The following is a 13,131-nucleotide window of genomic DNA, read 5'->3' on the forward strand; positions in this document are numbered from 1 at the left end:
TCTCATTAGGTCTTGACATCATATCGCTCGAATACCGTACTATAGTCGCGGCGCGCGACTCTGAGGTTGTTGTTATCGTGCCCTGGCAACCTACCATTCAAAAGTGCGTCTGATTACGTGTATAATATGAGACGCATGTGATTCGTGTGTAATATGTTCGTTCATAATAATATTCGTGTATAACATATTCATGCATAATAATATGATTCATGAATAATATGATACGAAATCGGACACACATTTTGAGTGATAGGTTGCCAGGGTACGATAATGACAACCTCAGAGTCGTGCGCCGCGACTATAGTGGCGTGCGATTGCAGCGTATTTCCCTTTTATTCACTAGTTCGGCAAGCTCTTGCAAAGTTCTGATGCTAGATAACTGAGGGGAACAGAGAAGAAAGGCGATGCTGTGAGTCTGGTGGAAGGCAGAGGAGTTTGAGTGCTGCTGCGGTTAGAAAAAGAAAGGGGGGGGAGGGATTTCGAACTAGAGTGATATTTCCCTGTTTTGGAGGGCGGGAAGGGGAGGGTTCATTAGGTTAACAAGACATAAATAGGTTTTGACATTGGATAATAGAGGAAAAGGAAGTAGGGATGATGATGCTGCTCGGGGTGAAGTATAATTGAGTTGGGGTACAGTTGGATTAAAAAAAAAATATGAGATTGCTAATAAAATAAAGTGAGGTTCCGACCGTATGGTACGTTTAGTTATTTAACAGTACCTCATTAAGCGCTGGCGTGGTTTCGAGACAGTGGAGTTCTCATATAATGAAGTGAAATTCTTACTACATTATTCTTCACTAGTTAAAAAGACATCATGTAGTTCGTACACTCCGTAACAGCTATTAACAGTCGAGAGCGATGATGCTGCGGCTCAGTAGAGGAAGCAGAAGTACAGTCAGGGACAAAAGCTGGTGTACTATCCACCTCATCGAGTTCACAGTCATGCATGTCCATCACTTTCCTCCCAGACATTATATGAAAGTGAATCATCTGTGGGCAGAGAAACGTGGCAAACCTCTCTCAGCATAGGACTGTTGACTAAGGAGAAATTGAGAAATAGAGGAGGTGGATTAAGTGACCTTTTGTCCCCAGCTGCACAGCCATATCATACATACATACATAAATACATTCATACATATTTACTGTATATTTGTATTTACGGTATATCTGTATGTCTGTCTATCTGGCTATCTATTGTAGTTACGTATGTGTGTATGTATGCATGTACTGTGCCGGTATATTAAGATCTAATTAAAGTAAGATCCCAGTCTGTTTTATTTTTGTTCATTAGTTTGTCAGGGTTTCATTGGATTTTGATATCCTTTACACTTTGGTCATCCGAACCAGTGAAGTAATATTCATGCCAAATTAAATTCCTTAGATTACCATTTTTTTTTTTCTTGCACAGTTTGGAGACCTTAATTCCGAAATAGTGAAGTGAGATTCCAGCGTACTTGATTATTGTTGACTAATATATCCAGGTCTCTCATAAATTCCATCAATGCGATGCCATATTTTTCATTTCATTCTTGCTGCTATTACGACGAGTTTATCCAGTTTGCGAGATGTATTTCTGAACTCTTCATCAAACGTGTCTCCTGATGTAAGTAAAATCGTCTGGTGGTAGGAACATCATCATCATCATCATCATCATCATCATCATCATATCGATGCTACCACACAAAGGCGTCTCTCTTTAAAACCAGGAGGTAATATAAAACTCCCATTTATTTTAAATCCATCATCATCATTATCATCATCATCATCATCATCATCATCATCATCATCATCATCATCATCATCATCATCATATCGCTGTCACCACACAAAGGCGTCTCCGTTTAAAACCAGAAGGTAATATAAAACTCCCATTTATATTTCGTCCATCATCATCATCATCATCATCATCATTTCAGTGCCACCACACGAAGGTGCCTCTTTAGAAGCAGAAGGTAAAATAAAACGTCCATTTATTTTTCATCTGTTACATGACTGAATATATATATACATAATTTACACAGATCACGTATAATCGCTAACGCTAATATATACATCATACATTAAGCACAAAAAAACATATATTACGTATTCCATCCTATTTTGTTGCATAAAATGACATACAGAACACTGATTAGCCCCTTCACTACAATGGCGTTTTTAATGCTGAATTCAAGCTAACTTTTGTTTTGTTTTGTTTAGGAGAGACATTAAATCTTGATTCCACCAGAGATTAAAGGAATATGTTTATGCCTACTTCACCACCAGATATCTCTCCACAGCTGAATAAATTCGTCTGGGAGCAGCAAGAACACAGCAGAAAAAGCGCCATCTTCAGAGGACTGAGGATACACATACATATATACCTTGTACATGAGACTAGAGGTGTGGGAATGTTGTGTGATGGTACTAAGTAACTATGCCATATACTCCTTAACATGGGAGATTTCGTAACACCACTTCCTCGGTGACTTTCATGACGATAACTTTTTTGGACTGTGTTCTTGTCACCGTTCGACAGTTTTACTCAGCTTAGGAGAGGCTTTTCTGACTTGAGGGATTAGCTACAGCCTTCAATAACCTTCTCCCTATGAAGAGGCTCTCCAGGGCTGAGTCAAAGTCGTCTTGATAAAGCAAAAGTAAGCTGGTAAAGACGACGTTTTCATGAAGAGGTTAATGAGTAATATGCAAAATAAATGGCTGAGGCAGAGGCGTTAGGAATTCTCAGCCAACGAGAGTTAGGGATATTCAGTAAACGAGAATGCGGCCCAATGCACTCAGCCACTGAATAACCGCAGGGCAGGACTCGTAAAGCACTGGGGAGGGGGAGGGTATCTTTAGCCATAGCAGTGGCCAAATGAGTATCGTCACAGGTGTACAAAACTATCGAACGCTCCTCATAATTCCAGACTCGTTTTATACCTTACAGAGAAGCGATAATCCAGGATGAGGAATGTACTGTCGTCAGCAATCGTCCTCTCTCTTCTGCTTCTCTCACCACTATAATTTTTTCCTCAATAACTTGGAGATTTTCCCCTTTTGCACATATTTTTTGCACCTTGCATTTTTTGCACCTTATATTTCATAGTTTCATGTTGGAATATGACAGTGCCGCCGCTCTTCATCCTTCCCACAGCATTTCTCCGTGTCTAATGCCATGTTCTTGTGTTAGTCGTACTGTAACTCAGTATTTACAACTGAGAGATGCCAGTTACAGTAAGAAGAATATAATGACTTCAGGAGAATAATACCCACATATACAACAGTTTTGGTGATTTGAGTTCGAATCCCGGTTCAGGATTGTTGTTTGTACAGTATGCATGTCCACAAGATATTTCAAAAAGCTATTGAAGGAAATCAGTGAAATATCGTGGATGTGTGGGTCATGGGCCAAGAAAGAGTTTATTAAATTTTGGTGGTGATCTTAGTTGTCTGGTGTGGGCGTTGACGGATGTATGCGCTCTCTGAGTACCGCCTACTTCTGACTGTATCATTGGCTATTCTAAGCGGCAAGAAGAATGTATATGAACCACCTTGGATTATAACTAATGGACTCCTGAACTCGTAACTGCATAGCATGTTTTGTTCTTCCTGTATTAAAAACCTCGGTTCAGAAACTTCGCTGCTTGTTTAACTGACTGGGAGTAATTGAATATTTTTTTTTTTAATCTTGCGAATCAAGCTGCGAGTGATCGCAGAATGTAGAGTAGGCTACATGACACATTAAAAGAGATGCTGTTTATGAGAACATCTGGTGTATAACTATTCTGTGACAGAATGTAATATGAGTTATTTCCTGGTTGATCGGCGCCGTCTTTTCACACTTTTGATGGTTTTAGCTGCTACGTATTTGTGTAATTAGTACAGTGTGGGATCATTACAGTTCGGCAAGTTTGCATGAGGTTATAAGCATACAATGACCTTCCGATATTTTCTTGTGATTACGATTGCTTGTAGAGTGGTTCATTTGATGTGCTGCTAAAATAGTATATTATATACGTTTGGCGGCCCTGTCGGGCCTTCAGCACTTGTTCAGATGAGACCTGTTTTAGGTTTCGCTTTGCTTGAAACCAACAAGTTATGCGTCGACACAGGGACAGTTGCTTCGCGGCCCTATCGGGCTGTTCAGCTTTAAAACCAATGGAACAGTTAGGGGTCGAAACACCCCCTTACAAAATTTCAGTCGACATGAATACGGGCCCATCTGCAACCCTTGCAACCAACCATTCTGCCAAGTTTCATGGAAACCTTTGTTCCAGTTTCGGTTGCGCTGCGTACACACATACACACACATAGGCACACTCCCAAGATTATAGTGTATTAATGCTACGGATCAGTTGCCCTTCAGAACCCGTAAAACATGACTTGAACGTGTATAGAAGAGCTGCCCGCCCATGTCGGGCACGCGGGAAAAAAAAAAAAAAAATCTACCACCCTACGCCGCAGGCCATATTCCTCCCCCGTTTACATGCGTGGGCGGGCGTTTTGGAGGTGGTGGGTGGTTTGCAGTGGGCGTGCAGGGTGTGGGCGTCAGTTTGCGAGGGTGTGCTGTTGCGTTGGCGTCCATAGGGAGGTGTTGACTCGCCCGTTGACCACCTCCTGCCTCTGTGGTGCCCACGAAAGCTCCGTGAAGGTGGCGGGGGCTTCATCACCTGTAGTGCTGCCATCTGTCAGGAAAGGCAAGAAAAAAAGGATAACTATCAGGGCGTTAAATATCTCAGCTATTAATCATGACCACTGTCAGACGATTTTATACTGTATGTGCTTTGTTTATCTTATTCACACCCCGAACGATTTTATTCAGAAAAAGAAAATTGCCGGAATGAAGGAGTTAAGAGTGGATTCTCATCCTTTAAGGCAGTGTTTCGTAACTTTTTTCTTTCATAGCACATTATCAAAGTTGTTCAAGCCATGATGCACACCAAGCCAGAAGGTTTCTTGTAGCCCAAGAAACTATTCACTAAGTTGGGTAGTAATCATACATCCAAATACCTGGCGGTCTAAGGGGTTAAGATATCCCTAACTAGACGTGGTCCGTGAAAGTTTACATCCAAGGGATAGCTGGAGTTTATTGCTTACATACCGTAATACCACTCAGGGACGAGTGGCCCAAAATGTAGGTCAGCTCCGGACCCTTACGCTGACGATGAGGTAATGAAAGATTGGATAATAATAGTGCACTGTAGTTAATTCGGAAAAAAATATGTTGCAGATCGTTGTAGCGTGCTGAAAGCACGCTTGGACATGTCTGAATACTGTTCCTTCATCTCCAGCCGGTGTTGAGTGATATGTTACTGAATTCATGCACAATCACTCTTTACATATAAATATCAGTTCAAATGAATACCGTACTTGCATTATTTTGTATAGGGTTCTGTGCAAATTGTAATTGCTGGTACACGATAATTATATATTACGTACAAGCCGGTAGGCGACAGTGGCCAGCTGTAAGCCAACCAAACTTTGTCAGCGACTGGAAGTGAGTTTCGACACTAAAAGTCATTTCTGTGTGGAGGTACTCCAGTGCGACATTCCACCCAAGAATCATGGCCCTGGCTGAATAATCTTCTGAGCCTTAGCATTTCGCGCGAGCAAGGTAGTAATTTTATCTCTTTTCATGTTTTCTGCAGTTGATGACCTTTGACCCCTGACCTAGCGGATATAGGTCATGCTTGTACAAGCACAGTTATAGTACTCACTTATGTCTATTAGCATGCAAAGTTTCATTCGATTCCACCAATGGTACAACTTCTAGGTGGCGCTGCCAGCGACTGGAAGTGAGTTTCGACACTAATTGTCATTTTTGTATGGAGGTACTGCAGTGCAACATTCCACCCAAGAATCATGGCTTAATAATCTTCGGAGCTTTTGCATTTCGCGCGAGCATGGTCGTGATTTTATTTATTTTCACAGTTTTCGCATTTGATGACCTTTGACCCCTGACCTGGCCAATGTAGCACATAGGTGTACAATAGAAGGTTGTAGTCAATGTTTATAAGCATGCAAACTCTCATTAATTTCCATCGAGCCACTGGGGAACTAGGGGGGCATTTTTGAAAACCGGTACTGGTTGCAAGGGACGCTAAGACCAATCTTTGCAGGGTTGCCATTCGAAAACTAGAGAGAGGGGAAAAATCGATGGCACACTTCCGATAGGGAATGACCTCAAGATTACGCCTAAAGAAGTCAGACCTTTCTCCGTCCACTAATAATGCTTCTACAGCTCAAAACGTGAAAGGTACGAAAAGAGCGTTTTTTCGGCCATTGCTAGACAACGATTAGTTGTGTAGCAACCAAAGCGTTGCGGACACAACTAGGTCATAGGCTGGTCATCGTTTCCAAGTTTGGTCGGAATCGGTTAATTCTGAAGAGTGGAAGTGCCTGCCACAATTAAACAAGAAAGGATACTAGAAAGAAAGAAAACGCAACTAACACTAAGGGCAGCATGGAGCTGGCGAACTATAATTTCATTAAATATTAAAGCTGCCTGAATGTATGACCGACATTATTACACATCGTGTGGGAAACATGTCACGGCACACCAGTATCAGAGCCAGGGCACAAAACTGTTACGAAACATTACACTAAATGCTAAAAGATAATCACGTCTACCGCCACCCATACCAAACCATCCACAATACTCACAGTGGTTGACGTTGCTCTTCACCAAGATCTTGTTGTTGTTAGTGGCGTTGTTGGTGTTGTTGTTACCGGGTTGGAGCGCTGGGTTCGTGTCCACCATGTCGGAGAGGAAGGTGATGTAGCCGATAGCCAGTCTCAACGTGTCCACCTGAGGCACACAGGTACAGCAGGTTGGGTTAAGCTACGTTAGAGGGAAAGACAGCGGCTGAGAAGAAGGTTAAAAATGGAAAGGAGGGAGGGAAGGAAGGGCAGGTGAGATGGAAGAGAAATGCGAATGGAAGGGAAAAAAAAAAAAAAAAAGGTAGTGGGTAGGCTTTCTAATATCCTCGCAGTTAAACACCATCTCCTCTTCCAAACCTCACCTTTTCCATCAGTGTAAATCAGCTGACTAACGGCACTTCCGACAGTCCCTTTTCTATATCTTTACGCTTTCCTTATACTCATTTCAGAGTCACATACAGCTGTTGCATTTCTGTCCGTAACAACTTAATCTGCTCTCGTGTTCTCGATATTGAATATTCTGAATTTTTTACACAGTGGCAACGTCTATCCTGTTAATCTGTGACAAAGCATATTGTTGCTTATCTCGCAGTTCTGTTGGCTACACAGAATTCTTTGGTTTTATTAACTCCTGAAGTAGAACACATTTTGGCACCCCTGTTTGCCATAAAATCTCTGTATTAGGTAATTTCAGTGTTCACCACCATCTTTGGTTTTCCTCTCCATTCGCTGATCCACCTGGCGAACAAGCCTTTATCTTTTCTATCATTAGTGATCAAGGGCAGCATATACAGTACCTTACGGAAAGAATTAGTATATATTTTGTCAGGTAATGTTAACGGAAATGTAACAGGAAATGTAAACAATACATCGTCACAGTTTGCACTTCACTCAGTATGTTTGACATCGCAATAATTCTTCTATTTATCTTTAAAATATGAGGTCCATGATATCTCTTTCCGATACCGATCAATGGTTGGCCAGGTGTGAGTTGGAGAGGGGGGGAGGGAGGTAGGGAGAGAGAGAGGTAGAGCGAGGTGAGGCATTGGGGAACAGAGGAAGGGGTGATGATAGGGTAGGGTGTGGGGCTGGGGAAGCGGAAAACAGAGGTGTGAGGCAGGGAAGGATTGGGAAGGGTATGATTGGGTAGGGTGTTAGGATGAGGATGAGACAAGGGAAGTTAAGGCAGGGAAGATGAGAAAGGGGTGACGATAGAATAGGGTGTGAGGCAAGGGAAGGGTAATGTTACAGTGGGGTTGTACCGTAGGAGGGATAGGAAAGTAAGAAGGACGGGGTGTGTAAGATAAAAGAATGATGATGTGGTAGGGTGTGAGGAGGGGGGGGGGATATGAGGAAGGGAGGGGAAACAGGGACAGGGAGGGGTGGGATGTGTGAGTCGGAGGGTGAGTTGATGATAGGGTTGGGTGGCTGGCAGGGTGTGTGGAATATTAGAGAGACTGCCACCGTGTAAATTGCTGCAGCACCCCACCCCTGCCACACCAGGACGCCCCTCCCCTCCTCCCACAGCCCATCACCCCTCCCCTACCCCCCGCCACACGCTCCTCACTTAATTACTTCTTCGGCATTTACGACAACAAATAAGAGTGGGCATTTTTGTACATCCTGTTTGTTCGTTTAACGTCAGTATGATAACGCATGATTCTAGGTTTTCTTTTCCTTGCCAGCTCCAGGTCATTTAATAACCTTTATAATGATGTATAACAGTGAAGGGATTAATGAAGGCTACATCAAGCTTAATAAACCGCCCAGTAGCTGCAAGAGTAAAATGCAAAGTACGTCGTCAGATCAAAGGGGCTAACTACGATAGCAATTTCCTGAGCTGAACAAAATATTTGGCGTAAACGTAGAGTACCAAACTGCACCCACAGAGCGAAAAGTTTTAACCCCTACAGTACGGTAACGTCGTAGGTATTTCATTCTTCCAACCACCAGACGATTTTCTTAAAGGTAAGAAAAAACCTCTAATGTTAAGGAAGTTAATGAAAGCTATATCTAATCCTTCTGGTTGGAAAGGTTTGTCCTAAGCAGTACAAAATCATCTGGAAATAGCAAGAATAACTGAAAAGGATGTTAGCAGTTTCAAGGAATGGTTACAAGAAGACTTACTGCTTTAACTATGATTATAGTTTAATGCCTGTGTTGCTGTATAACGAAGGAAGTAGCAGGAGATAGGCTTCCATGGATCCTGGAAGGTACACTTAGTAAAAAAAAAAAATGGTAAACACCTCACGCGAAACAATGCGGCACCAGAGATAATGACAGTTGAAAAATTCCCGGTGATCCTACCCCACTTTGGTAACCCTTTTTTCATTTGGATGCGATATATCTCTTATACTAACCTGGGCTGAATAAAAACCACGTGACCTACCTTAGAAAGGCGTTTCTCGTACGGCATCGTAGGGATGTGCGCTCTGAGTCCCTCGAATGCATCGTTGATGGATGCCATGCGGCGACGCTCCCTCATGTTAGCCGCCTGTCGCTGCCGCACCTGCGCCAGTGGACACACACGACGCCGACGGCGGTTTTCCCGCAAGTTGGAAGCCACCAGAGACTCATCAGCCTGGAAGAGTAGGGTAGGAAGGAGAAATAAATATGAGGGTTGATTCTGGGGTGTTATATGCGAGGGAAGTTGATGTACTACACACACACACACACACACACACACACACACACACACACACACACACACACACACACACACACACACACACACACACACACACACACACACACACACACACACACACACACACACACACACACACACACACACACACACACACACACACACACACACACACACACACACACACACACACACTTATCGTCTGCAGAACGACACTGCCAGCACTCTGATTGCAAACGATAGCATACAACTGAATGAAATCTTTGAACGCAGCCACACATTACTTAAATGCATCGGTAGCAACGAAAGAGCCATACAGTGGTGACGATGCGACTGGGCCTACTGAAGCAGAATGGGACCAGCTAGCAATGATATATCACTTTAATTCATTGAACCTGGGTGAGGTTGTGTTTAGTAAATTTTTTTCTGCTACCAGACTATTTTATGGGAAAGGCCTCTCGTATTCAAGGGGTTTATTAATTCTCTGTGTAACCACTGCACGTCTAAGAAATTATCCTAAGCTTGATAAAACTGTCAAAAATGGCAAGAAGAGAAAAATATTCCCCGGCGTCCACTGGTTGAGGTCAAAAGGCACAGTTTTCATGCCACTGGGTCGGAGGTCAGTCAGTTTATGCATAACGTTACAAAATTCGACAAGGCTAGGGGTATCTCACACCTCCTCTGGTATTCAGCAATAGTACTGTATTCTGTATTAAAAATATCTCTTTTCATGGATGACTTAAACCCTTATGCTAAAATTATTAACTGGAAGCATACAAAGCGTTGTTGAGAAGAGTCCAAGTAGTGTACGGACCGAAACTGTCACACCCTCAAAGTTCAGTATATATGTGGATAAAATTTACTATATGCGTATAATTTAGTAGTGGGATGTGGGTATAATTCAGCATGAGTATAATTCAGTCTTATAGTTTAATTCAGCATGTAGTTATATTTCAGTATGTGGCTGTCATTTAGTATGTCGGTATAATTAATCTCTCACTCATTTCCGCCACTGTGTGGCAGGGCGCTTAACTTATCCTCAGTTCTTACTTTTTACCCCTCCACTGCAGTGATGTACTGTGTATTTTCTCTTTCTTATTTTCAGACAATTATACTAAGCCTGGGAGAAAGTTTTTAGTTTGGAACGGATAGATATAGACTTTATTAACCTCTTGACTAAAAGAAGTTTCCCATGAACTGATAGAAAAAGTCTGTTGGTAGCAAAAATGATATATCAAAAAATGTCCTCGTTCAGAAGGGGTTAATGCTGTTAGTAAAGACATGGTTTCACAAACGATTTTAACTAGTTCTTGTAATTTAAAAAAAAATCTTTAACGATGAAATATTGTCAGGAATCGCTTTTCTTTGTAGTATTTATCACATTATTTTAATTCACTCAGGTTTGGTACTGAAGTCTTTGATAGCTGAAGGCCTATAAAAGTATAAGCACGCACAAATGATGCTAAAGAAAGTTTATTAATACGACTCCTGGTGCCTTACGTGTTGGTGAATAAATGTGTATTCTCGCCCACATAAAAGACCTCGTACACTTATCTTTAAGAATTATTGTTCATATCAGACCTCAATAATATTTTGATGTGTGTAATTTATATACTTTCATTATCGATATACTTTCCATGACTAACAAACAAGAGGCTGTTAACGAATAATATTCACAGCAGGCTGTTTAGGAAGATGTGTTAGAGTTTCTGAAGCCATTAAAAAAAAAAAAAAGGCAGAAAGATAGGTTACTGGCCCCTCAGGTGACCATAGTGACTCTTGATTTATTGTTAACTATTTCAGTTAAGTTTCTGTCTGAAGCTTGTCTTTGGAGAGTAAGAGACTGTATAGGAGAGTGGGTCTTCATTTCACAGTGTCGTGGATTATTCAGTGTGAGAATTTATGCTCACATATTGAAATTGTGCTTATCGTGAAGGTACAGCAGCTCTGACCCGAGCTGAACCCTCTTCATACCCACACCTGAGATGGTCTACAGCCCGGTTGAACCTGGTGTATCACTGCAATAAACATAATTTATGTGGATGTAAGTTCTTCCATTTGAATGAGTGTTCTGGATGGAAGGGGGGAGGAGAGGAAGACAGAGAACGATGTGGAGAGATCAGATAGGAGTGTATGTGAGAAAGGGTGGCGAGGCTTAGGAAGAGGAGTCGTAAGTTAGGTAAAAAATGCCTGGAGACTCTCCTGTCGATGCTATGCACCTCTCACAGGATGCGACTTCAGGCAATAGATAAATCGATTTATAGACTGGGCAACAGATAAATTAATATATAGACTGATAGACGTTTCATTCAGGATGGATGTGCGAAGTAAATTTATTATGATCAAACTACTAGATCATTAGACCAAACATTTCTTATAACGTAAATGGAACGAATACCTCCAAGATAATATAATTCACCTAATAGTTATATTTGAGGGGCGAGCTAACCAAACCAACCTGTGGGGACTTGAGTGGCGAGTTCCAGGGTGCCCATGGGTCGGTGGTGTTGGAGGGGGGACAGGCGGCGGGGAGGGGGGAGGCGGTGCAGGAGGGGGAGGCCGAGCTGTCCCACTCCAGGTAGCCCGGCGAGGACATCCACTGACGGTTCACGGCATCCAGGCTCACGTTCTCCAGCCCGTACATCCTGCCGGAGCTGATTCCGTCTTGTGCTTCTTCAGAATAATATGTTTTTTTATTTTTGGGGGGTTATGAGCCTTCACCTTGTTGTTTCTTCTTTTCTGCCTCTTCTTTCTTTTCTTCTTCAGTTCTTGGATCTTACCTTTGCTTTTGGACTTTCTGTTTTTATTTTGTGTTCAGATAACTTCGTGTACTGCACCTTCGCCTCCAGACGATTTTTCGGGATCTTGTCTTGACCTCCAAATGAGTGTTCAGTGATTACGCCTTCACTTTCAGACGATTTGGGGAAGTTTACCCTCAGTTTTGGGGTTCGTGCGTTCACCCTCAGACGATTTTCGGAAAATATTATATTCACATTTTCAGACGATTTATTGGGGTTATGCTTCTCCACTCTCACTTTCAGATAAGCTTTTTGGTGCTGTACCCTTCCTCACTTGTCTTCGCTTTCGGGCGATTTCTCGGAGATTTTACTTTTGCGTTTGGACGATTTTTCGGGGATCTCGATTGGGGCTCTTTTCCTTCACGTTTAGATGATTCTTCGGAGATCACGCCTTTCCACTCGTCCTCACATTCAGACGATTTTTCGGGAATTTTGTCTCCGTCTTCAGACGATTTTTTTCGGGATTACACCATTCTGACGGTTCTGTGCAAACCTGCGGTACATTTTTTTTTTTTTTTTTTTTTAATCACAATTAGTTCTGAGTTCTCTGTGTATATTGTCCTTTATTGCTCTTGCCCTCGAGTTTTATCAGAGTTCTCTTTGACACTCCTTAAAAGTACTGATAATTTTCTTTGTGCGTTCAAGATTACAGTTAGTATCGCGTTCACTTCTTTATCTGATCTATCTTGAAGTTCCCAGCCTAAGTATTTTTCGGCACTTTTTTGTATTGAGAATAGTTACAAGATGTTTATGACTCCGAGTCTTGCTTTGTTCGTGTAGTTTCTAAAGTTATGCCGTGCTTCGTATAGGCTACTGTTCTTTGTATATCAGGATCGTGTTTAATCAGAATTCTTTCTTCAACATCTAATTAACAGCTACATCACATTATCAGATTCCATCCGTTGACGTATTCAGACCACAGATACGCATGGCGATTGTATAAACGTCTCTTCCGTCCTTTATGAGACGATGAGATTCACTATAGGATACCTCTGGTGACGAGGACAAATTTGTATTTGGATGCTTATGATCACTGGATGCTGGTGA

The 13,131-nt window shown here is 42.1% G+C and overlaps 1 protein-coding gene across 1 annotated transcript; it reads right to left on the reverse strand.

Moving 5' to 3' along the window:
• Positions 1-4,527: 4,527 nt before the first annotated feature.
• On the reverse strand, positions 4,528-11,930 carry LOC145408053 (pancreas transcription factor 1 subunit alpha-like). Its single transcript, XM_080278855.1, has 4 exons — positions 11,745-11,930; positions 9,029-9,220; positions 6,643-6,787; positions 4,528-4,664 (listed from the first exon to the last, which is right to left on the reverse strand). Exons 1-4 carry the CDS (start codon positions 11,928-11,930, stop codon positions 4,528-4,530), a joined length of 660 nt encoding a protein of 219 aa, XP_080134981.1.
• Between the last annotated feature and the right edge of the window lie 1,201 nt (positions 11,931-13,131).

The sequence above is a fragment of the Coenobita brevimanus genome, chromosome 75, assembly GCF_032717465.1.
Source record: "Coenobita brevimanus isolate Jiangsu-jjx chromosome 75, ASM3271746v2, whole genome shotgun sequence".
In the NCBI taxonomy this organism is placed as follows: Eukaryota; Metazoa; Arthropoda; class Malacostraca; order Decapoda; family Coenobitidae; genus Coenobita; species Coenobita brevimanus.

Coding starts and splice junctions, on each gene's coding strand:
- LOC145408053 (XM_080278855.1), bottom strand. CDS start 11,930: ATGTACGGGCTGGAGAACGTGAGCCTGGATGCCGTGAACCGTCAGTGG. Junction 9,221..11,744: donor CGCCACTCAAGTCCCCACAG/GTTGGTTTGGTT, acceptor CTACTCTTCCAG/GCTGATGAGTCTCTGGTGGC. Junction 4,665..6,642: donor GAAGAGCAACGTCAACCACT/GTGAGTATTGTG, acceptor CTTTCCTGACAG/ATGGCAGCACTACAGGTGAT.